This window comes from Engystomops pustulosus, chromosome 1 (genome assembly GCF_040894005.1).
Source record: "Engystomops pustulosus chromosome 1, aEngPut4.maternal, whole genome shotgun sequence".
In the NCBI taxonomy this organism is placed as follows: domain Eukaryota; kingdom Metazoa; phylum Chordata; class Amphibia; order Anura; family Leptodactylidae; genus Engystomops; species Engystomops pustulosus.
The window spans coordinates 271328034-271354139 of NC_092411.1; the positions used below are offsets into that span (position 1 = coordinate 271328034).

The 26106-nt window shown below is 43.1% G+C and overlaps 1 protein-coding gene across 2 annotated transcripts in view; it reads right to left on the reverse strand.

Annotated features, from left to right (window-relative positions):
• The window catches only part of SH3BP2 (SH3 domain binding protein 2), a 71622-nt gene extending 48045 nt beyond the window's left edge, over nucleotides 1-23577 (reverse strand). Inside the window, exon 1 of one of the 2 annotated variants that reach the window (XM_072126188.1) lies at nucleotides 23445-23577. In XM_072126188.1, coding sequence (XP_071982289.1) covers nucleotides 23445-23500 — 56 coding nt within the window. In that variant the 5' untranslated portion in view covers nucleotides 23501-23577. Of the gene's footprint in view, nucleotides 1-6551; nucleotides 6724-23444 lie in introns of those variants that run through there. The other variant, XM_072126189.1, reaches the window with a different exon arrangement.
• Between the last annotated feature and the right edge of the window lie 2529 nt (nucleotides 23578-26106).

Here is a 26106-nt window from a genome sequence, read left to right on the forward strand (position 1 = left end):
CAGATCAGTGATTAAACAAGATATGTTTCTGCATCAGTGTAGCTACAGCATTCTCAAAGTATGTTTGCTTCATCCATGACTTAGAACCCAGCTAGCGTCTGAAACGCGTTGGACGATTTCCACGTATGTCCACTTGCCTTGAATAAAGAAAACAAGTTGTAACGAAACGCTCAGTCTCAGTGGAATAGAACTGGATCATGTTTGTATATGTTTGGTTCACAATGCATATAACCAAATGGTAGATTTCCTTTAAAGGGAATTCGTCAGTTCCCTGGTCACATTTCAACTAAATATCTGTCCTTGTAGGTGAAATGTCCTGCATCATAAACATGCCTTTCTGGAAAAATAAAATATGTAGTCTGAATACTGTAACCATTTCCAACATGATCAGGGACCTGCTTACCCTGTAAGGAAAGATTAGATGTGACAAGGGAGCTGACAGATTCCCTTTAAGGCCAGGATGTATGGCCTTTAATCAATGTCTGTAGGTAACCTGCAACGATTTACAGCCACAGCATAGTAGTATATACATTTTTGGATAATTATAATTTGGATAATCATATACTTAAAGGACATCTACCATCAGATTCCCATGACTATTAATTATCTGCAAACGAAGAGATGAGTAATATTCATCTACCATCAGGCCTAATATTAACATATCCCTTAGAAGATGAGCTGTGTTTCTTTTTTTATATTTTATTTGCATCTCTGCTTCCCTTTCAAATTTTTATAAATGTCGGCATACCCATTTCATCAGAACCAAAGAGGTACTAAAGTCTGAATAAACAATGATTCTGATGAATTTCTATGGCCTCTAAGACAATGGAGTCACTGTAGGGCTATGTGTATCACACGGCACATCTTGAAATGGTTATCTACAATGTCTGCCAGCTCACCCATGCCTATTGTCACAGTTGGCATTGAATCTTATACAGATTTTACAGAAATGTTGCACACGTCAATTATTTTATCCACGAATAGCTGATCATTACCAACAGTCCACAAAGACCCAACTTGCCAACGATGAATTGTTGTGGAAGGGCATCTGCACGAACCTCTGTATCAATATGATTGATCAACACATCCAATCCATGCTGAGAAAATCCCACAAAACACTGATACTCTATAAACATGGTTTCTGCAAAATATAGTCAAAGTACCTGCCAAAGTCTCCAAGCTGTTTTTCCGCATTTAGTTGTCCTCTGAGGTGCCAGAAGATGTTGGGATTCAAGTTTGATGGTTATTCCTATTAACCGGACACAAGATAACAATCCTACCGGTCGGAACACCAGAATGGCAGTCCATTTCTCACCAATTGCTGGAGCTTCAGGTCAAGCATAAGTACTGCCACTCCATTCAATACTACGGAAGCATCCGAAATTGCCAAGAACAGCATTTGATTATCTCCAGCACTTTCATTCACTACCTATGAAAGAGCACTTAGCAAATTCCAGCACTTTTGAAATATTTATTGGAGCGACAGTAGGTATGCTCAACCAGCCGCTTCATTTAGTCACAACGAGACCCCTGTTCTCATGATTGGTGGGGGTCCCCACCATCAGACCTCCACTGCTCAGATTGTCATCAATCACTGGGTATAAGCCCTTTAAGTTATGTAAGTAATGCGTTGGGACCTGCATAGATTGATTTTGTCTGTACTATCAAAACTCACGGATGCTTGATTAGATTGAGATTTTGGGAATATGGAGGACAAGTACTTCATCATCTTAAACCTTTTGACATGTTCTTCAGACCACACCTGAGCAATTGTTGCAATGTGACAAGGCAAGTTATCCTACTTAAAGAGTCCAGTGCCAATAGGGGGTGCTGTCCATATAAAAGGAAAGGGGTCCCCCTGCCTCACCACCAAAAGATTGGTGATTGGTAATTATGATAGTCCCCGGAAGTTTCTTCAGCTGCAGAGCGGGAACAAAGATCCAGTGACTTTCTTGCAGAAATATATATATACTCATAGTTTATACGGTTGGGAAAAGACACTTGTCCATCAAGTTCAACCAAGGAAGGGAAGGGATTGGATGAGGAAGGGATTTAGGGGAAACAATTCTATATAACATAACCATCAATGTTATTTAGGTGTAAAAAGGCATCTAGACCCTTATTGAAGCTCTCTGCTGTCCCTGCTGTGACCAGCGCCTGAGGCAGGCTATTCCACAGATTGACAGTTCTCATAGTCAAACATAGTAAAATCACTTTTGGCACATATTAAGTAAATCTCAATGTAAGGTCCCAAACAAACAGCTTGTTTGAGATCAATTACACCCTTCAAAATAATTGGTCTACTTTTTATTCTATAAACAGCGCCACTCTTGTCAATAGGCCATGCAAGGTACTGCAACTACCCCCATTCAACTGCAATTTAAGATGCAGGCTCATGGCAATGATTTTTACTTTTTCTAACCACATGAAAGGTCAAATTCCCTTAAGCTCATCGAAAGAGACAGTAGGCAATAAAATCTTCTTTCCATACAGTTTATCTTGTAGATAGGACTCCAAATATCGACTGTCCTGTCCAAAGAGCAGCCATATAGATGAGTCATATGCAAAACAGCCTCCTGCCCTTCCCCTGCCCTTATGGTCTCTAAGATCATTATATATTAGGAAGTACGGTAACATCGTGCAACATTTTCTATTACTTTTACTTCCTAGACATTTTTGAGACGCCCTGTTTGCAAATGTTGCCCCAAGAGTGTAAGGTCTGACAGTTGTCAGGTGAGATGTATACCTTCAGGGTTCCTGCATACTATCTGTAAAAGTAGAGTATTTTATGCTAGATTTACATGGATTCGGAGAAGATATGTTATCCAAAATGTGTCATAAAAATGTGACCTCATATGTGACCTGTGGGTCGTCTCTGATCCAGATTCCAATGGTGACTGATATAGCTTCCACCTGAGAAGATCCGTATTATAATATAGGTGGGGGGGGGGGGCTTGTAAAAGATGATTTTGTTGGCACCCAAAGACTCTACAGAAAGTAGAGATCTCACACACCTGGTTGACATACGTGGAAGCCCATATTGGAAGGAGTGCCCAAACTGAAAAAAACAGGTGGGAGTAGGACCTGCTTCAAAACTTGTGACTGGGGCAGTCAACCCATGTACAGGGACATGGAAACCACAGCCGTGTCTGAGCCCGTTGTGATAAATGGGGCTGTGCGCTATCCATTACACTAAGGAAAATTATCCATTACCAATGTATCACACAAAGCAAAATTACCAAGGATCCACAAATGAAAAAGTTTGGTGAACTTTTAGCTGGACTAGACAAATAGTTCATGGGTATGGGGGGCCTGGCTCTCCCACGATGATAGATGTTAGGGATAAATTACAACAACCTAGGCAGTGGCATTACTAGAGTCCTCTAGGCCACGTGGCAAAATGGGGCCCCTATCCCCATAACACGTAACACATCCTAAGGCTAGATTCACACTGCCGTTGCCAGCCGTACTGTAGCACTGCTCACCCCCGCCCCTCTCCATAGGGATGTATGGCGCAGGCTCCGTCATACGGGAAAAGATAGGACATGTCGTGTGCTGCACCGAACTGCTCCCGTAGGGTGGCGTGCGCCCATTGCGGTCTATGGGGAAAGTATACCGGCCGTATATAGGCCGGCCGTATATACGTCCCCCATGCGGCAGTGTGAATGTAGCCTAAGGGTGCACACAACCCAGAACGGGTAGGGACCTTTTCTGATGTTTATAATAGTGCACAATCTCCATTCTTTAGAATGTCAGGTCGGATGCTGGGGCCCCTTGATAATGCGGGCCCCATAGTAGCTGCTGTGGCTGCTACCATTGTAGTTATGCCGATACGCTTAGAGAGTGGCAGCGGGTTATTGCCCTCTATTTTATTCAAACTACATGCATACTTGGAAATGCCAGTAGAGTGACCCAAAGGAACAAGAACAAAATCCCCCTGATCAATTTGGTGTTTGTTTTAAATTCACCCACCGATTTAGACAATATGACTCCTCATACTAGCCAATATTACCTACTCCAAGGGAGCCTCTTAAAAAGAAAAAGATTTTTGGCTAGCATGAGCTATGTCACATATATCAGCTCTATCACATAAAAACTTTTTATTGAATGGGCCTCTGCCAGATTCTCACCCCTATCAAAATGCTTATACAATGAGCTGACCCATGTGTACCCGACCTTGACCTCATGCTTTCTCCTAGGGACATTGTATACAGGTATATTCAGCTTGCACCTTCAAGGTCATGGATGGTCTTGTGCATAGTATGTCCATGTCAGCCTGAAAACACAAGACTTGCTTTCGAGCACTGCTCAGATGAAAGAGAAACCTAAAATGTCAGTCTAGGTGATATTTAGGTCACAAGACTGAAGTTGGCCAGCCAGTCTTCATTGAGATAACCCCAGGAGGAAGGGATTGAATTCCTTCTTACAAAATTTGGGCATTTAAGAGGAAAAAGGGTGTAGAACAGATGTTTCACTGCAAGGCAATGCATATCGAGAGGTCGGGGCTTCCCCTTCCATCATCAGATCTCAGGTCTTTGGGATTATTACAACAAGAAGTAAATTTTCAGCACATTATACCGGAATAATGAAAGAAGTAATTACTTCTCAGCAGTTTTTACAGAACAGTAAAATGGTCCTACACTACCTTGTACTATAAATAGCATGACATTGTAGAAGAGGATTGAAGTGGTTGAATCTTGGCCTTGAAGTGTGAAGGAGAACATAGGTTCCTTGTGTCTCGTTCAAAAAGACAAGTATTACATACGACCCATCCAGGGCTCATCTACAGATTTTACAAGGGGGCTCAGAAATATCATCAGAATCAGGAATGCTATTGACTTAAAGGCATGATACCTATAGCATTGGTGGCTTATGCTTATTAGTGTCTCTGCTGGCTCTCTTCATCTTCAGGGCGTTAGTTACATAAGACAACTCCCTTGACTGGAAGGAACCATAGCTAAATAGTTGCTGCAAACTTATTCTCCTTCCTTCTTTGTGACTGATTCCCATGTCCATGACCTTGGCTTGTTCCTTATTTTTGTTGGTCTTCTATGTGAACCTGGCTTGCATCTTGACTAAGAATCCAAATCGCAAGGCTTTACTCTACTATTTATTACTCTATTACTTCTATCTGATGACCTCTTTCCTGAACCATGGTGTCTCTGAACCCATGGCTGGCCTTCACCTACATGGACGCCCCTTTAGAGAGAAACTGACCTACCTCCAAGAACATCTAGCTCCCTCTATAGGAGTTAAAAGGTAAAAGCCAGGGAAGCTTTTGGAATAACCTCCGTAGGGGGGGCCCAAAATCAAAATTTTTAGGTGATCTAATTGGGCAAATTTACTTACCCGGTACTGTCGCAATCCCCGATCCGGGCGGTCTGACGAAGATGAAGTCCGGTGCAATTCACGTAGCTCGTGCGTCCAATTTCCTGCATGTGTCGCTTCCCTGTTGAGGTCCGCCGGAGTTCACCTTCTTCTTCCAGGTGCTTGTAAGTGAATTTTAAATCCTGCCCGTAGTCCGAATCCGTCGGGTTGTCTGACAGCCGTGCCCTCCAATTTGCGTCGCATGAAAGTTAGCCCGATTGCACCAAAATCCGATTGCGTGCGCCAAAAACCCCTGTCACTACATGTTAAGCACCACTCTTATATACAATGTCTATCAAGTACAACTGTAAAATGTACATGTTTTATGCACATAGAACATAGGAAGATAGCTGTCATAGCTGTATCTTTCATTGTTCCCACGAGATATTAACATAAGGACGTGCCGTATACAAGTCCTCTAAAGGTGGCCATAACACATTATAGTTACAGACACAAGGCCGCTTTTTGTTTAGCTGTTAACGCAATAATTAGGTTTTCTTTTCCATTAGATACATCTATGATAGATAAAAAGATAGACAATATACCATTTGTTTCACTTGCAGAGCTCGGTATATAGGATCATCAGCTATTATCTATTTATAGAGTGTGTAATAAATTACAACAATGGACTCTTGTCCTACACCACACAGAAATAAAACCACACTGGTACGCCAGGAATGCACGCCTGTATTAACCCATCCTGCACACTGTTAATTTCCATCATGTCGGCATGAAATACTTGCAGATTAATACAATATCCTACATGTATTAACTCATCCCGCAGCATGTTGCATGCTACACATCATCATCACCGTTCTCACATTACCAGTTCTTCATAGGACATGGGTTGTGAGACAGTTCTATATCTATTTTTTGGAGCTCCGCTGCACATCAGATTCATCAAAGTGGCTCTGACCGTTTAAAAAAATGTTCTTATGGTCTATTTTCCGTCTGGGATTTTTTTTTTTTCAAAAAGTCCCAAAAAAGTCTCAAAATGCATAAAAAGTCCCAGCACATAGACATGCATAATCTACTCCATAACCATAAATGTTTTAGTTTCAGTCTCAACTCTGGCTTCTAATGAGAGATCCCTAATAGCAGCTCTCAATGAAATCTATATAACATTTAATCATTTATGGAAGAAGACCCCTGCCGACTCCCACCCCCCCTTCTAGTTGCCGTACCTGTTCAGCAGAGGTGATGGCGATGTATGGGGCTACGCCAATAGTTCCAGGGTCTTGGCTTACTTTGTCACAGCTGTGCACATGTTCAGACTAGGGCAGCAGGAAACACAGACTTATAGCCGGGTTAACAAGAAAGTGCAGTGTTCAGAGCTAGCACCTCCCTCTCACAGCCCGGGCTATCCCTGCAGAGCGTCACTCCCTGATCCTCCCAGTCACCTGTCCCCAGCATGTACCTGTATGTGCCTGTCCCCCCCCTGCACCAGCCGCAGCCCCTGCACCTCACAGGACTATTATAAGCGGCTTATAACACCCATGTTTCCTTCCTGCCTTTTGTTCCTTTGTTTTCTATGCTGCATAGCACTTCCCCATCACAAGGCAGAGAAAGTTTCTGCATTACTTGTCTAGGTTTCAGTGATGTTGCAAGTTATTTCATGTTATGACTTGCTGCCTAAATGAAAGCTGCGGTATTATGGGAGATGCTGCATGGTGGTAAATTGTCAGTCAGGGCACATGTTAGGCTAAGTTCACACTACCGGTATTTATCTCCATTATAGAAGAAAAGACGGATGATAAATAAACTGCACATAACTGATGACATCTATGTTACTGTCTGTTTTCATTATTCGTTGTGACACTTTATTGATCTATATCTCACGTCTATAATTTCTTCTCTAATAGTAATAATGGGGCAGCACGGTGGCTTAGTGGTTAGCATTACAGCCTTGCAGCGCTGAGGACCTGGGTTCAAGTCCCGGGGTCAACATCTGTTTAGAGTTTGTATGTTCTCCACGTGTTTGTGTGGGTTTCCTCCCCCACTCCAAAACTTACCATTAGATTGTGAGATCCATTGGGGACAGGGACCGATTTGGCTTTGTGCAGCGCTGCGTAATCTGCGTGCGCTATATAAATAAAGGAATTATTATAAAATAAAGGAATTAATTCCTTTATTTATATGGTGCACACAGATTATGCAGCACTGCATAGAACTTGCCAAATTTAGTTCTTGTCCCCATGGGGCTCACAATTTAATCAACCTACCAGTATGTTTTGGTGTGTGGGAGGAAACTGGAGGACCCGGAGGAAACCCACGCAAACACGGAGAGAACATACAAACTCTTAGCAGATGTTCTATCAATGTATCTATCTGATAAGAGTGTATGCTATCTATTGATAGATCTAGCTATCTAATAATAATAATAATTCTTTATTTATATAGCGCACACAGATTACGCAGCGCTGCACAAATCATGTCAAATTGGTCCCTGTCCCCATGGGGCTCACAATCTAAACAGCCTAACAATATGTTTTTGGAGTGTGGGAGGAAACCGGAGTACCCGGAGGAGACCCACGCAAACACGGAGAGAACATACAAACTCTTTGCAGATGTTGACCTGAGTGGGATTCGAACCCAGGACCCCAGTGCTGCAAGGCAGAAGTGCTACTCACTCAGCCACCGTGCCGCCCGTACTATATCTATATCTGTCTCTCTCTCTCTCACTTTTATCTTTAATCCATGTATTCTCTATCTATCTATAATTTATCTATCTATGTATAGATTAACTATGTCTATCTATATGTATCTATTTCTAAAAAAACTGATATAAAAACTGACACTGTTTCTAACTATCCATCTCCCATTGACTTCAGTGTAAACATTCTAACATCCGTTATGCAAGAGTTTTTTACAAACAGAAAAAAATACTGTAGCTGCCCTAATTTTTTCTGTCAATTAACATCAATAACGGATGACTGCCTAAGCGAGCATGATGGCTGACCTAACATTTACATGGATGTAAAAGGGATTTTTAAAAGGAAGTTAAAAGTTAAACCATGAGGGCCCAAGCTACAACCAAAACCCACTTATATGTTGCAAAGTGCCAATATGACAATTTAAGTAGTAACTTATTGATCCCTGCTGTATCACAGGTTTTAATCGTATTGGCGTTCTCAGTTCATCAATACAATGCATTGTAGCTTCCCTCCAGGATCCATTGAAGAGGAAAAATCAGGGGACCCAGAGCAGAAGTTCCAACAATAATCCATCTCTATCCACACCTTCTCACTCCTCCTGTAGTCCTGGCAGCCAAGGATGTCGCTTTAAAATAGGCCTCTCGCCCATGGCATGTCCTGGGTTGTCTTGGACCGCAGGAGGAAACCTTTAGTCCTATCTGGCAAACTCTGTGTTGGGGTGAAGGCCTGGGTGCCCACAGAAAGGGCTCTGAGTGCCACCTCTGGCACCCGTGCCATAGGTTCGCCACCACTGCCCTATGCAATCTACTGGATAAAAATCCAAATGAGGTGAAGTTAATGAAAAATGCATTTGCTGCATTTTCTTGTGGGCTCTGCTTGTACAGGATTTATTGTTCGCTCCAGATCACGCCTCCCCCATTTCCCTTGTGTTAGTATAATCACGGAGATACCAAAAAATAAAAAAGTGTTTTACGTTAATATATGTATATATTCTTTATAAATGTATTTACATTGACTTCATTGTGTAGACCTGTGTAAGGGATCATTAATTTGCAGGAGAATGTGTAGTTTTCATTGCTACCATTTTGTGGACACAACCTTTTGATCCCTTTACATTCAATTTTTTTACGTGTGTGAAAATGGCAAAAAAGTGGTGATTTCAATAGTTTTTTTTTATTACAGGGCTCACCACCAGGAATAACTGTCTTCATTTTATTTTGCTAAATCACGCATTTTGGTGCGCAGCTGTACCTAATATGTTTATGATTTTCTTAATTTATTTTTCTTTCTGCTGTAGGGGAAGTTCGAACTGAACTGTTATGTTAATTTTTTTCAGATTTTTTTAAGTCCTCTAGGATCCTTGAACCCAAGGGGATCTGATTGTTCATACTATATGCTACAATATTCTGTATATATGCACAATATATTGCAATACTACTCTATAAATAAATAATAATAATAATAAATAATCTGACCTTCTAGCAGGGTCTAATTTAGACTGCTCTATGACAGGCCTGGGAGTCTTGGAGAGACTCCTAAGGCCCCTTCCACACTAGTGTTTTTCACGCGCGAGTTCTGCGCGTGCTTTTGACGCGCAGAACTTGCATTGCACTCTGTCCCATTGTTTCCAATGGGCCTTTCCTCATTTGCGTTGTTTTTCACGCATGCTCTACTTTTGCGTTTCACGCGCGTTTTTCCCGCCCCATTCAAGTCTATGGAGACGCATCAAAAATGCATTGCACTCGCAAGCAATGCAAGTGCAATACGAGTGCAATGCGTTTTAAATGGATGGGTTGCTAGGTGACATGAATAAGAGTATTTCCCCTGCTCGACATCGAGCATTTAATTAAAAAACACAATGAAGAACAGTGAAGAATAGAATAAAAACAGTGAACACAGGATCATTTAAGTGAAAAACACAGTAAAGAACACAGTGAAGAATAGATTACAGATGTTCGGCACATCTGCTTACTTGTCGGGAGATACGCGCGGAACGGTGCGAACAAAATAGTATGTGAAGAACAATATATATGTGTGAAGAACACATTGCAGATGTTTCCATACATCTGCAATGTCTTCTTCACACATATATATTGTTCTTCACATACTATTTTGTTCGCACCGTTCCGCGCGTATCTCCCGACAAGTAAGCAGATGTGCCGAACATCTGTAATCTATTCTTCACTGTGTTCTTTACTGTGTTTTTCACTTAAATGATCCTGTGGTCACTGTGTTCACTGTTTTTATTCTATTCTTCACTGTTCTTCACATCTGCTAACTTGTAGATCTGCTAATAGATTGTAGATGTTTGCATACATCTGCTAACTTATCAGAAGACATTCTTTTTCAATTAAATAAAACATTTTATTCCCGAACCATGGTCCCCTTGAAAAAGTCCCATTGACTTAAAAAACGCGCGTGAAAAAAGCACCGAAAACGCAAAAAAAACGCGAACAACACGTGCGTGAAAAACGCAAAAACGCTAATGACTCCAAGGAAAAATGGAACAAAAACGCAGCCAAAAACGTCAGTTTTTCACGCATTGCACCCTGACGTGAAATGCAACGCTAGTGTGGAAGGGGCCTAACTGTTATAGCAATGGATGCCATGGGGAGGAGGTGGTATGCTCTAAATCTATATGGGTGGGGGCCAGTAAACACCTATCATGGAGACCTCTCTATATATATCCTTAATGGCATTGTGCCCATCTGAGGTGGAAGCAGGCGAGTCCAGGGACCTTGTGGCCACTTTGTTGGGCACAGTATGGAGAGAAATCCGTGTCTTCTTATACTGTAGTTATGGCAGTCTCGTGTTTAGCAGAATAATCTTGCAGGATTACCTCTGTTTTATTGGCTAATGGTCAAAAGCAACATACGTGGCTGAATTCCTATGATCTTATGAATAGTGATCAAGCTCCTGGTGAACATGTTGCATCTTGCTCTGCATTGTTATAGTAAATGCACTTAGATGGAAATACGAGCGGTGAATAAGAAGGCTGGACACCTTCCATATGTATACATTATGGAGAAAGATAGATAAGAACCTCATAAAGAACAGCTGCATAAATAGGTCACATATCAGGGTGCAGTCTAGAGCCATTAATGTGGTCATTATACTTTATAATGAACCAAATAATAACAATAAAAGTAGTTCAAAGAACTAAAACATCACCGAGTAAATAATGCAAAAACAGCAATATACAGAGTAGAGCAAATAAGTTTCCAATGAGTCTATTAAACATGAAACCATACTAAGCAAAATGCCCGGCACCACGTTCCTCAATCGTTTGAGACACTGTTATGAATTGTATAAAAAGGGGAGTGGATCTCAGAAGGGAGTGTGCATTTAGGCAAGTTGGAGTGGCCAAATCTTCAACATCATGTGCCAAAAATAGTGCCAATTGTTCCTAAAACTAACTAATCCGAGGTGTAAAGTTTTTGAATCCAGCAACATATACTACAATTACCCTCCTTCCTTTTATAATGCCCCCTCTTTCCTGTGACACCCCAACAGTAGTGGATTATAATATAAGCGGTTTGGGTGGTAGCCTAGGGCCTAAACCATCTAGGGGGCCCATGGGCACCCAACCAACCAAATTTTGTACAGAGAAGGGTCTTCACAAGTGAAATCCTTGTACTTCTATTCCTGCTCTTAAAACCCATTTCAGGACCTCCAAAAGGTCCTGAAATTGCCAAATGAAAGCAGGCAAAAGGGACACATCCTCTAAAGAAACTTGATTCTAGTACCAGCTGTAGGAAGTGATTCCAGACTTGCAGGGGCTATAGTATTCAAAAAGTCCAGGGCCCATGGCAGTGTTAATCTGCCACCTGCACCCAAAACTGTACAATACTCCTGTCACGGGTCTGGCCCCTCCGTGCTCGCAGGCACGGCACTTGCACTGCTCACCTCTCCCCTCTCCTGATTACTGTCCACGGTCCGTGCAGAAAATTTAAAGGGCCAGTGCACTGTTAATTGACCCCATCCTGACCTCCTGCCTGTCCCCGACTACGAGATTGCCTACAATTCCTGTACCTCGACCTTGGCTGCCAAGTCACACTTGTGAAACGACCTGGTGGTACCACGCCGCAGCAAGACCTGCTTTGCGGCGGGCTCTGGTGAAGACCGGGTGCCACTTAGACTCCGAACCCAGGTGTTGGCTTGTGTCATCCTCCACAGTGGTTCTGAGAAGCCACTACCTCCAATCCTGACAACTCCCCTTCATGTTTCCCGCCTATGCTTTATTATCCCCTGCTTCCTCTGACAACCACACTGTATAATGCCTCCCATCTAGTTTGACCCAACACTGTCATGTTGCCTCCCACACTGCCTCTGCCCCCACATAAAATGCCCCCTAATGTACTCATTTATAATGCCCCAATTTAAAATGCCCTTCTTTCTGTAGTTACCACTTGCTTTTCCTTTATGTAGCCACTACTTATATTTTCCCCTCCAACATGGCCCACCAACTAATAAGGCCCCCTTATTGTGGCCCACCAATTTACAATTACTTTTCATCCTCCTCCCCCCATCCCTATTTGAGTAAAAACAAGGCCTGAGCTGGGTAAGTAACCCTTCTATTACGTTTGTTACTCCTCTAAGGGCCCCCAGGGGTTTTTCTAAGATTCCCGTAAAACACACTTATTGTGGTATTCTAGCTATGATCACGATAAAACGCAACGTCTCGTTTTCCACGTGTGACAAGGTGGGCACCCAACCAACCAAATTTTGTACAGAGAAGGGCCTTCACCCATGAAATCCTTGTACTTCTATTCCTGCTCTTAAGACCCATTTCAGGACCTTTGAAGGACCTCCAAAAGGTCCTGAAATTGCCAAATGAAAGCAGGCAAAAGGGACACATCCTCTAAAGAAACTTGATTCTAGTACCAGCTGTAGGAAGTGATTCCAGACTTGTAGGGGCTATAGTATTCAAAAAGCCCAGGGCCCATGGCAGTCTTAATCTGCCACCCGCACCCAAACCTGTACAATACTCCTGTCACGGGTCTGGCCCTTCCGTGCTCGCAGGCACGGCACTTGCACTGCTCACCTCTCCCCGCTCCTGATTACTGTCCACGGTCCTTGCAGAAAATTTAAAGGGCCAGTGCACTGTTAATTGGCGCTGGCCATTTCCCAGAGATCTGTTTAAGTCTCCCCCTGCACACCCTGCCAGATCTTCGTACCTTGTGCCTTAGAAAAAAAGCTTTGTCTGATGCCCTGCGGTGTTATTGTGATTTCGCGTTGTGGCCACGGTGCCGTTCCTGACTACGCTCCTTCGCTGCCTGCCTTGACTGATTGCTACGTCACCAACTCTGATCCTGTGCTGCCCATCCTGACCTCCTGCCTGTCCCCGACTACGAGATTGCCTACCATTCCTGTACCTCGACCTTTGCTGCCAAGTCACACTTGTGGAACGACCTGGTGGTAGCACGCTGCAGCAAGACCTGCTTTGCGGCGGGCTCTGGTGAAGACCGGGTGCCACTTAGACTCCGAACCCAGGTGTTGGCTTGTGTCATCCTCCACAGTGGTTCTGAGAAGCCACTACCTCCAATCCTGACAACTCCCCTTCATGTTTCCCGCCTATGCTTTATTATCCCCTCCCTTCCTGTGACAACCACACTGTATAATGCCTCCCATCTAGTTTGACCCAACACTGTCATGTTGCCTCCCACACTGCCGCTGCCCCCACATAAAATGCCCCCTAATGTACTCATTTATAATGCCCCAATTTAAAATGCCCTTCTTTCTGTAGTTACCGCTTGCTTTTCCTTTATGTAGCCACTACTTATATTTTCCCCTCCAACATGGCCCACCAACTAATAAGGCCCCCTTATTGTGGCCCACCAATTTACAATTACTTTTCATCCTCCTCCCCCCATCCCTATTTGAGTAAAAACAAGGCCTGAGCTGGGTAAGTAACCCTTCTATTACGTTTGTTACTCCTCTAAGGGCCCCCAGGGGTTTTTCTAAGATTCCCGTAAAACACACTTATTGTGGTATTCTAGCTATGATCACGATAAAACGCAACGTCTCGTTTTCCACGTGTGACAAGGTGGGCACCCAACCAACCAAATTTTGTACAGAGAAGGGCCTTCACCCATGAAATCCTTGTACTTCTATTCCTGCTCTTAAGACCCATTTCAGGACCTTTGAAGGACCTCCAAAAGGTCCTGAAATTGCCAAATGAAAGCAGGCAAAAGGGACACATCCTCTAAAGAAACTTGATTCTAGTACCAGCTGTAGGAAGTGATTCCAGACTTGTAGGGGCTATAGTATTCAAAAAGCCCAGGGCCCATGGCAGTCTTAATCTGCCACCTGCACCCAAACCTGTACAATACTCCTGTCACGGGTCTGGCCCTTCCGTGCTCGCAGGCACGGCACTTGCACTGCTCACCTCTCCCCGCTCCTGATTACTGTCCACGGTCCTTGCAGAAAATTTAAAGGGCCAGTGCACTGTTAATTGGCGCTGGCCATTTCCCAGAGATCTGTTTAAGTCTCCCCCTGCACACCCTGCCAGATCTTCGTACCTTGTGCCTTAGAAAAAAAGCTTTGTCTGATGCCCTGCGGTGTTATTGTGATTTCGCGTTGTGGCCACGGTGCCGTTCCTGACTACGCTCCTTCGCTGCCTGCCTTGACTGATTGCTACGTCACCAACTCTGATCCTGTGCTGCCCATCCTGACCTCCTGCCTGTCCCCGACTACGAGATTGCCTACCATTCCTGTACCTCGACCTTTGCTGCCAAGTCACACTTGTGGAACGACCTGGTGGTAGCACGCTGCAGCAAGACCTGCTTTGCGGCGGGCTCTGGTGAAGACCGGGTGCCACTTAGACTCCGAACCCAGGTGTTGGCTTGTGTCATCCTCCACAGTGGTTCTGAGAAGCCACTACCTCCAATCCTGACAACTCCCCTTCATGTTTCCCGCCTATGCTTTATTATCCCCTCCCTTCCTGTGACAACCACACTTTATAATGCCTCCCATCTAGTTTGACCCAACACTGTCATGTTGCCTCCCACACTGCCGCTGCCCCCACATAAAATGCCCCCTAATGTACTCATTTATAATGCCCCAATTTAAAATGCCCTTCTTTCTGTAGTTACCGCTTGCTTTTCCTTTATGTAGCCACTACTTATATTTTCCCCTCCAACATGGCCCACCAACTAATAAGGCCCCCTTATTGTGGCCCACCAATTTACAATTACTTTTCATCCTCCTCCCCCCATCCCTATTTGAGTAAAAACAAGGCCTGAGCTGGGTAAGTAACCCTTCTATTACGTTTGTTACTCCTCTAAGGGCCCCCAGGGGTTTTTCTAAGATTCCCGTAAAACACACTTATTGTGGTATTCTAGCTATGATCACGATAAAACGCAACGTCTCGTTTTCCACGTGTGACAAGGTGGGCACCCAACCAACCAAATTTTGTACAGAGAAGGGCCTTCACCCATGAAATCCTTGTACTTCTATTTCTGCTCTTAAGACCCATTTCAGGACCTTTGAAGGACCTCCAAAAGGTCCTGAAATTGCCAAATGAAAGCAGGCAAAAGGGACACATCCTCTAAAGAAACTTGATTCTAGTACCAGCTGTAGGAAGTGATTCCAGACTTGTAGGGGCTATAGTATTCAAAAAGCCCAGGGCCCATGGCAGTCTTAATCTGCCACCTGCACCCAAACCTGTACAATACTCCTGTCACGGGTCTGGCCCTTCCGTGCTCGCAGGCACGGCACTTGCACTGCTCACCTCTCCCCGCTCCTGATTACTGTCCACGGTCCTTGCAGAAAATTTAAAGGGCCAGTGCACTGTTAATTGGCGCTGGCCATTTCCCAGAGATCTGTTTAAGTCTCCCCCTGCACACCCTGCCAGATCTTCGTACCTTGTGCCTTAGAAAAAAAGCTTTGTCTGATGCCCTGCGGTGTTATTGTGATTTCGCGTTGTGGCCACGGTGCCGTTCCTGACTACGCTCCTTCGCTGCCTGCCTTGACTGATTGCTACGTCACCAACTCTGATCCTGTGCTGCCCATCCTGACCTCCTGCCTGTCCCCGACTACGAGATTGCCTACCATTCCTGTACCTCGACCTTTGCTGCCAAGTCACACTTGTGGAACGACCTGGTGGTAGCACGCTGCAGCAAGACCTGCTTTGCGGCGGGCTCTGGTGAAGACCGGGTGCCACTTAGACTCCGAACCCAGGTGTTGGCTTGTGTCATCCTCCATTATGGTTCTGGGAAGCCACTACCTCCGATCCTGACAACTCCCCTTCGTGTTTCCCACCTATGCTTTATTATCCCCTCCCTTCCTGTGACAACCACACTGTATAATGCCTCCCATCTAGTTTGACCCAACACTGTCATGTTGCCTCCCACACTGCCTCTGCCCCCACATAAAATGCCCCCTAATGTACTCATTTATAATGCCCCAATTTAAAATGCCCTTCTTTCTGTAGTTACCACTTGCTTTTCCTTTATGTAGCCACTACTTATATCCTACTCTCCAACATGGCCCACCAACTAGTAAGGCCCCCTTTTTGTCGCCCACCAATTTACAATTACTTTTTATCCCCCCCCCCCCCCCCCATCCCTATTTCTGTAAAAACAAGGCTGAGCTCGGTAAGTAAACCTCCTCTACTCCTCTAAGGGCCCTCAGGGGTTTTTCTAAGATTCCCGTAAAACACACTTATTGTGGTATTCTAGTTATGCTCACAATAAAACGCAACGTCTCGTTTTCCACGTGTGACAAGGTGACAGCAATATCTGTGCCTGAGGCAGAAGAAAAAAAATCTCTTACTGTATTCAATGCTTAGGCTTTGAATAGTTCGAGCAGTGTCATGCCATATCCTTTACATATCACCACCACATGCAACTCCGCCTGCGCTACAATGACATATTTCCCATTCTGATCTAATCAACTTATCTGTCTCAAGCGGGTTTTGTGTCATCATCACTTCGTCAGCATAAAATCTTTGCTGTCAGTTTGTGGGGCAGTCAGTCTCTGCCTTGATCTATTTATCTCCTTGTTTCCACTCCTATGGCATCAAAAAGAGCTGTTTTTAAGGGTAAATTTCCTGCCCTCTTGTATTATTCACATAAAGCTTAACCCTATAGCGCTCAGCAGCGTACTATTACTCCGTGGGCTCCCACGATTAGCGCTCAGTGCTTTACTAGTATGGCACTGAGCCGAGGCCGGTTCGGCTCTGCACTGGAGCCGAAACGGCACCGGGAGTCGCGGGGTATCACTCGTGGTCTAAGTGGGCTCCGATCGTGGGTGTTTAACCCGTTAAATCCCGCCGTCAGCACAACCGGGGCATTTAACTTGCCTTTAGGGGGTCTTTCCCCCACAATCGCCCACTCCCAGCACCTTCTTTGGCAAGCAGTGCCATGGAGATGGCGTCTATGACGCATGTGCATAGGCTGACACTGCTAATACCCTGCAATACATCAGTATTGCAGAGTATTATCATGAACAAGCAATCAGATGATTGCTTGTTCATGTCCCATGGTGTAAATAGTAAAAAAAAAAAAGTTATTCAACAAAAAATAAATGAATAAATCAATAAAAATACCCATAAGCCCCAAAACATATAAAGAGTACAAGTACAACATGTGGGGAAAATCAATCTCAGAATCGCTTTGATAAGTAACACTGTTCAAAAGTTATAACCATATTGGGGCTTATTTACTAAGTGCTCTGCGGCCGAACTTTCGTTGGTTCCTCGAATTTTTCCATTTTGCACCGTATTCCGCCTGCCGTGGAATTTAAAAAACGAAAAGTGTCGCAAGATCAGCACTCACTTGCACAGGGAAGAAGAAGGTGAACTCCAGCGGACCTCGGTGCAGCAGCGACACCTACTGGATATTTTGGCGCACGACCTTAGTGAATCCCGGCAGAACCCAATTCGTTGTCAGAGAACGCGCCGCGGGATCGCGACTGGACCAGGCAAGTAAATGAGCCCCATTAAGCGATGCAAGTCAGAATACAAAAAATGGGGCTGAACCTTAAGCTATAAAATGGCTGCTGCGTCCTTAAGGGGTTCAAGGAGTTTCCTAGGTTAAAATAATAGATATGCACTCACCGGCCACTTTATTAGGTACACCTGTCCAACTGCTCGTTAACACTTAATTTCTAATCAGCCAATCACATGGCGGCAACTCAGTGCATTTAGGCATGTAGACAATCTCCTGCAGTTCAAACCGAGCATCAGTATGGGGAAGAAAGGTGATTTGAGTGCCTTTGAACGTGGCATGGTTGTTGGTGCCAGAAGGGCTGGTCTGAGTATTTCAGAAACTGCTGATCTACTGGGATTTTCACGCACAACCATCTCTAGGGTTTACAGAGAATGGTCCGAAAAAGAAAAAATATCCAGTGAGCGGCAGTTCTGTGGGCGGAAATGCCTTGTTGGTGCCAGAGGTCAGAGGAGAATGGGAAGACTGGTTCAAGCTGATAGAAAGGCAACAGTGACTCAAATCGCCACCCGTTACAACCAAGGTAGGCAGAAGAGCATCTCTAAACGCACAGTACGTCGAACTTTGAGGCAGATGGGCTACAGCAGCAGAAGACCACACCGGGTGCCACTCCTTTCAGCTAAGAACAGGAAACTGAGGCTACAATTTGCACAAGCTCATCGAAATTGGACAGTAGAAGATTGGAAAAACGTTGCCTGGTCTGATGAGTCTCGATTTCTGCTGTGACATTCGGATGGTAGGGTCAGAATTTGGCGTCAACAACATGAAAGCATGGATCCATCCTGCCTTGTATCAACGGTTCAGGCTGGTGGTGGTGGTGTCATGGTGTGGGGAATATTTTCTTGGCACTCTTTGGGCCCCTTGGTACCAATTGAGCATTGTTGCAACGCCACAGCCTACCTGAGTATTGTTGCTGACCATGTCCATCCCTTTATGAGCACAATGTACCCTGTAACATCTGATCCCTACTTTCAGCAGGATAATGCGCCATGTCATAAAGCTGGAATCATCTCAGACTGGTTTCTTGAACATGACAATGAGTTCACTGGACTCAAATGGCCTCCACAGTCACCAGATCTCAATCCAATTGAGCAGTGATGGTGAACCTATGGCACGGGTGCCAGAGGTGGCACTCAGAGCCCTCTCTGTGGGCACTCAGGTAATCACCAGAGAGGACTCCAATTATCTTCCTACAATCCAGACAGCCCAGGACTTGTTGTGCACAGAGCTATATTAAAATGACAGAGCTACCTGGGACTACTGGAGGAGTGGAGAGGGGGGGGGGGGGGAGATCTGGATTATCATTATAGCTCCTGCTCCAGCCCTGACAATTCTTCCTGTTTATGGGACCCTGGAGCGAAGCCACTATGATCATCCAGTTTTCTTCTATTTTCTGCTTTATTGGTCCTCAGGGTGCTGATATGAATGAAAGCAGTGGCAGAGCAGGGAGTATAAATCGCTAATTACATTTCTGTGTTGGCGCTTTGCAATAAATAAGTGGGTCTTGGTTGTAGTTTGGGCACTTAGCCTCTAAAAGGTTCGCCATCACTGCAATAGAGCATCTTTGGGATGTGGTGGAACGGGAGATTCGCATCATGGATGTGCAGCCGACAAATCTGCGGCAACTGTGTGATGCCATCAGGTCAATATGGAGCAAAATCTCTGAGGAGCTTCCAGCACCTTGTTGTATCTATGCCACGAAGAATTGAGGCAGTTCTGAAGGCAAAAGGGGGTCCAACCCGTTACTAGCATGGTGTACCTAATAAAGTGGCCGGTGAGTGTAGATAGGTAATTAATATCAGATTATGGGGGCTCAACACCCAGCATGCCACAAATCAGCTGATAAACAGACAATGGAACAGCTCTATTCTCTGTGTATTGGTTAAACCAAGTCACTGCAGCTCAATGCCAATTCAAATGAATTATAGATGTTTCACAGTAACATGGTTTGACAACTACAGAGAGATCGGAGCTGTTTGATTCCTGTTTCACTTTCTGGTTACTATCAAGCCACCAATTTGATTGGGGATGTATTCTATGGACATGTTATAAATAACCTTAGCCTGGTTAACCCCTTTAAGTGTATTAGGCCATGCTGATTCGAAACGGACCCATTCTGATTACTACCTTGAAAATCAAAATATTGTCAGTCTATGAAAGAAAACAAAACAAAAGGAGCGTGCAGGTGGAAGTGCTTCTGCACAGTGTAACAGCCATTGAAACTACAGCAACCTTGAACCCTTCTGGCTCATTAGCATAATTGTAAACGTTGATGACGAATGAAGGAGGCCATGGAAAACAAATATAAGAAGATTACCACAGTGATGGTGCCTGGATCTAAGAGTAAGTATCCCTGGTTTATCAGGATGGATTTTGATGGTTGATTTCCTTAAAAAATAAGTACAAATAGGGGTATTCCCCTGAAGATTCTTATATATACGGTACTTAGGATCGGGGGCAGAGACTGACTCAAGAACTGAATGGCTTATTGAATGACATAGCACTAGAACTACTAGAAAAAAGTAGTATACCTACCAAATATAAGAGCAGCTAAAAACTACCAACAATACAAATTTAAATTTTATGCACATGGGGATAAAGCAAACAAACGTATGTCCTCATTAGCGCATAAAGAGAGAGGGAAAGCCTATATACATACCATTATGACAAAAGAAGGCTCTAAGGTAAATGACACTAAATCCATTACAGAGGAAATGAGACTATATCTAACATCTCAGAGACACCCCATGAAGGGTCACATAATAAGTACCAAGATACTGCAGCCTTTTTGTCGGACCTCTACCTACCAAAATGAAGCTCTCTGACCAAACCCATCAACACAGAAAGAGGTAGAGGATATAGTCTCTGCTATGCCGCTAGGTAAACGCCCGGGGGCCTAATGGCCTTTCCATAGGCTACTATAAAAAAAATTAAAAAAGTTATAATGCCCCATCTGACAAACTATTGTAACGCTCCTTTAGAATTACCCCCTCCCCCCAAGCAATAGAAGATATCATCATGGTCCTACCCAAGCCAGGAAAGAACCCAGAACTCTGTGGCAGCTACAGACCAATATCGCTGCTTAATGTAGATATTACAATCTGGGCCAAGGTGCTAGCTAATCGGCTCAGTTGCCGACTCCCTTTACTTATTGACAAAGACCAAACTGGGTTTGTGCCTGGCAGGGAGGGCAACCACCATTCAGTGAGAGTGATGAACACTATTCACTTTGCTGTTGGAGATAAGAACCCCGTTGGTCCTTCTTGGCACAGATGCCGATGGTCAAAATTTAGAGATAAGGGGCAGTATTGAAATAAGCACTCTGACATGTTCACCCTGTTACACTGCCCCCCAGCCCCATTATACAACCTACACTGCTGAACTGTCTGGACTTGACTTCGCCCACTTAACCCCAACCCCACATACAATGTAAATGCTTTATTTTGTAACTGAGATATACCACCAAATGTCCTTTACTTTATTGAACAAGGTTGTATTTTTGTATACAAAAAACAATAAAAACCTTTAAAAAAAATACTCAGGATAACAAAATAACACATTATGTAAAAATACAGCATTTCACAGATATAATTCCAAGCTGTCTCTATCAGTTTCGGTTGCCCTGGGATCCAAATGTAAATCCGAAGTCTAGGGTCAGGCAGGACAGATTGTTCTCCTGCATGATGCTGCAGTGAGCTCCTCCCTGCATTCCAAGATTTGCTCACACACACACACAGACTTCCTGATGGCAAAGTCTGAGTTCAACATCATGTTTTTGGTATACAATAAGCATATACATCAGTAAAGCACAGGATTCTGTCAATGTACAACTCCTCCCCCCTCATTCAGGGGGGTCCCCGGGCGTCGTATCCCACTGTATAGGCATGTGTAATATGTCTGTGTCATGCATTTTAAGGATGCGTCGGAATCCTCCTTACAACGTATGACACAAAACATGATGTGAACACACTCATACATCAGCGTGCGGAGAGTGTGCAGTCAGCAGGGCTGACTGTGTGTGTTATAGCTGAGATAGCAGAGCCGAGTGTGTCATTGTGTGTTATTTGCATCTCATGGATCTCATCATCTCTGACCTGTCTCATCTCTCTTTGTATGTGTCAGATACCAGTGAATTCTCAGAAGCTAAATAAAAGTGTAAATAAACTTGCACCCTGATAATCTAAGCACATTGTCAGCACATAGCATCTCACAGCACTAGAGGAATCATGAAGTGTCTGCTTAGAGAGTCCTCACTCACACTCTGGAATCTTACACTGACCATCACTGAGTGATAGGAGGTAAACCTGCAATAAAACTAAGTAAAATGATTTTTCACTAGGGGATTAAAATTTGAGAATTTTCATGGGCAAACCCCTTTGATTGCACCATTCATTCCACCAAAAGTTAAGGTTCTTCTAAACCATGTCTTCCGCGCAGCTCTTAGCCTCGCAACAAAGTTTCCAAACCTTTTACGTGCTATAATGTGCATTTCTTTCAGTGTCTTGCTATTGTTGTTTGCATATTTTAAGGTCAGGTGTTTCATCCCATGAAGGTATTAACCTTTACAAAACCTGATGGTTCAGGGCTATGGGAGGGAAGAACTGGATTGACATGCTGGGAAATGAGTCAAAAACACATTTTTTTTCTTCCTTGTATAGAAATGTATTGTATCAGAGAGTAATTATATACAATACCAACATGTTACTACACTTCATGCCATAACTGGTATAACGTTATATATATAGCATATATTACATTACATTATATGTATATATTATATGCCATATCACATACCATTTACGGCATAAAGTTTAATAACATGTTGACATTGTAAATAGTTTATGAGAATGAAAAATGTACAGTATAGTGGAATTTCCATCAGTGAAAGGAATGCATTGGGAGGAAATTACTTATTTCTTTGAAATCAATGTTTCAAGAGTTTTAGAGATTTTTTAGGAATTTTTTGGTGATTGTTGATATTTTTTTTTCATTTTGACATTTATTATTTTTAATTGCTTTATGCGGCTATAAGCGTCCTCATTGCACATAACCCGTGCAGATAGCATGTGTATAGACGTCATGGCAGGCTAACTTCAAATGGCTATACTTTCTAAGTCGTGGCCACTAAAAACACAGTTCTGGTGTCATTTTAAAGGGGGAAATCTTTAATCTTTAACCTAGATTGTGTTTCATGGCACCACAGGACCAGGGATAGCCACTGTTAAAGTTGCAGTCAGATATGATATGTTAATATACAGATAGCACTCCCAACAGTAACTTTAACATTGGATATCTCTGCTTCTATGGTAAGTAGAAACACAATTATATAAAATGACACCAGAACTGTGTTTCTAAGTACGATTTCTACAATCATATTTTTACTATGGATGGAGGCCCCCAAATTACATTATATCAGTCCCTAACCACAAGAAAATATTTTTTATTTTGTATGTTGTAAAAAGAAAAAATTTACCTTTTTGATCCTTTATAAGAGCGATGAGAACTTTGAAGAGACCATTGACCTTCCATATTTCTCCCGGTGATACCTGCGAGCGTCTTTATAGTGGTTTTTATAGCAGAACTTTCTATTAAACGAATGTGCGTGAGTTATTGTTTAACTTTTGACTGTTTGCATGCACTTTGTACTTTTACATGGAAAACTTTAAAAATGCCATATAAAAAAACCCAGATTTTATAATACAACAACTCTGGGGGTATAAAGTATAATGCTGTACAAATACTATGACCGCTACCAGGCAAAAGCAGCGCATCCTTTACTGCGCTGTATTATAACTTTATGTCTAGAAATTACATACATTACTGTACTTTACGGCTGTTTGCTTTGCTTTACGATATCATTAAATTGGAATCTGAGATTGAATACTGTATGGGGGCTATTATGTGGACGTTCCTACCTTCAGTGACCTGAAGACAGAACCAGAACTTCAAAGTACTGGGCTGGGTTGCTAATTCTTTTCCCTAGTCATAGTACAGCACTGGATCATGTGCTTCAATTCTAACATGTGATATACAGGCAGTTCCCAGGTTACATACAAGATGGGTTCTCAAGGTTTGTTCTTAAGTTGAATTTCTCTGTAAGTCGGAACTGTATGTTTTATCATTGTAGCCCCAGTCAAAATTCTTTTGGTCTCTGTGAAAATTGATTTTAAAAATATTGGGTTGTCATAAGAACCAGGATAAACAATAAAGCTTCATTACAGACACCTGTGATAACTGTTATAGCTGATTATTGTAGCATAAGGATAAAGTACAGAAAATTACCAACATCCGGAGGTCCGTTTGTAACTAGGGGTTGTCTCTAAGTTGGGTGTTCTTAAGTCGAGGACCGCCTGTACTGCGCAGACAGTAGAAAGGTATTGTAAAATTATTGAAAGTAAATTTCCCAATTTTTTTTCACCATATCAGTTTTAGTTCCAAAACTAATTTTCTAAGCTATCTTTATATTAACTTAGATTCTCAGATACAATTCCAATATCTCTTCCATGGCCATAGCATGAAAGAATAAAATTTGTCTTTCTGCAACCACCAGCAGGGGGAGCTTGGAGGCAATGAAGTCAATAATGACTTTGTATGCAGCAAACTTCTAAGCTCCCTCTAGTGGTGGCTCCAATAATGTATATGTCAAGCCTCTCACAGTTGCACCAATATCTGTAAGTGTCAAGATGTGATAAGAGAATTGGGACCTAAAAATAATGGCTTTTATTGCCCAACATTCCCATACATGTGCATGCTCGCTTCAGTTGAGGGGTAAAGAAAACAAAAGTATTGGGCACTTAAAATCCTTAATTCCAGTAGGTCAGCAGCTTAATGGCAGCTTAAAGGGTCACCAGCTCTTATCTCACTAAATTACCAGCACTCCCAAGTAGAGTATAAAATATCCCTTCTAATATGTTCAGACTTTCCCCTTTACCTGTTGAAAAAATTCTTATCCAAATTCATATGCAAAACTGAAAAAAACTACAATAAATAACAATAAAGTAAAATCACCTCCCCAAAAATTGGGATATCCTGACATTCCAGTTCTGACAAGAAAAGTGTTGGATTTTTTTTTGTATAGAATCATATTGGGGAACAAATACCTTGTGTTGTCCTGTTATTGATAACATGTAGGGAAGTGCATGCAAAAGCTTTGCTGGAGTGGATACTTTATGGCCGTGTCATTTGTATACATTCAGTTCATTGCATTTTCTCAGGGCTACAATCGTGTTACCTTGTCGTCTGCTACCAATATGCAAAAAAACTAATCCCAACCTCCAGTAACCTCTATAAAACTTATAAAAGGTCAGTATGATCATGGAGATCCCAAATTTAAATTGTGTTTTTTCTGTTTTAAACCTAAAAAAAAAATGAAAGCCTTTAAAAAAGTTAAAAAATTTTGCTGTATTACCGCATTCTGGGTCAATAAGTTTTTCATACTTCAGTGTATGGAGCTGTGTAAAGTGGGATTTTTGTGGGATGAGCTGCTGTTTTAATCGCCACCTTTTGATTAGTTTTTATTAAAATGGTAAAAATGGCAAAAAAAAGTGTTAATGAACGGTTATGTATGTTGATTAGAGATGAGCGAGCACTAAAATGCTCGAGTGCTCGTTATTCGAGACGAACTTTTCCTGATGCTCAAGTGCTCGTCTCGAATAACGAACCCCATTGAAGTCAATGGGAGACTCGAGCATTTTTCAAAGGGACCATGGTTCGGGAATAAAATGTGTTATTTAATTGAAAAAGAATGTCTTCTGATAAGTTAGCAGATGTTCTTCACTGTTCTGCGCGTATATTATCTCCCGACAAGTTAGCAGATGTGAAGAACAGTGAAGAATAGAATAAAAACAGTGAACACAGGATCATTTAAGTTAAAAAACGCTGTGAAAAACACAGTGAAGAATAGATTGCAGATGTTCGGCACATCTGCTTACTTGTCGGGATCCGTGCTGCTGCTCCCCGGTGTCTCCGTGCTGCCCCTCCCCGAGTGTGTGCCCCTCCCCGAGTGTCTCCCTGCTGCCCCTCCGTGAGTGTCTCCGTGCTGCCCCGATGTATCCGTGCTGCCCCAGCCCCGATGTCTCCGTTCTGCCCGTTCCCCCGATGTCTCCGTTCTGCCCGTTCCCCTGATGTCTCCATTC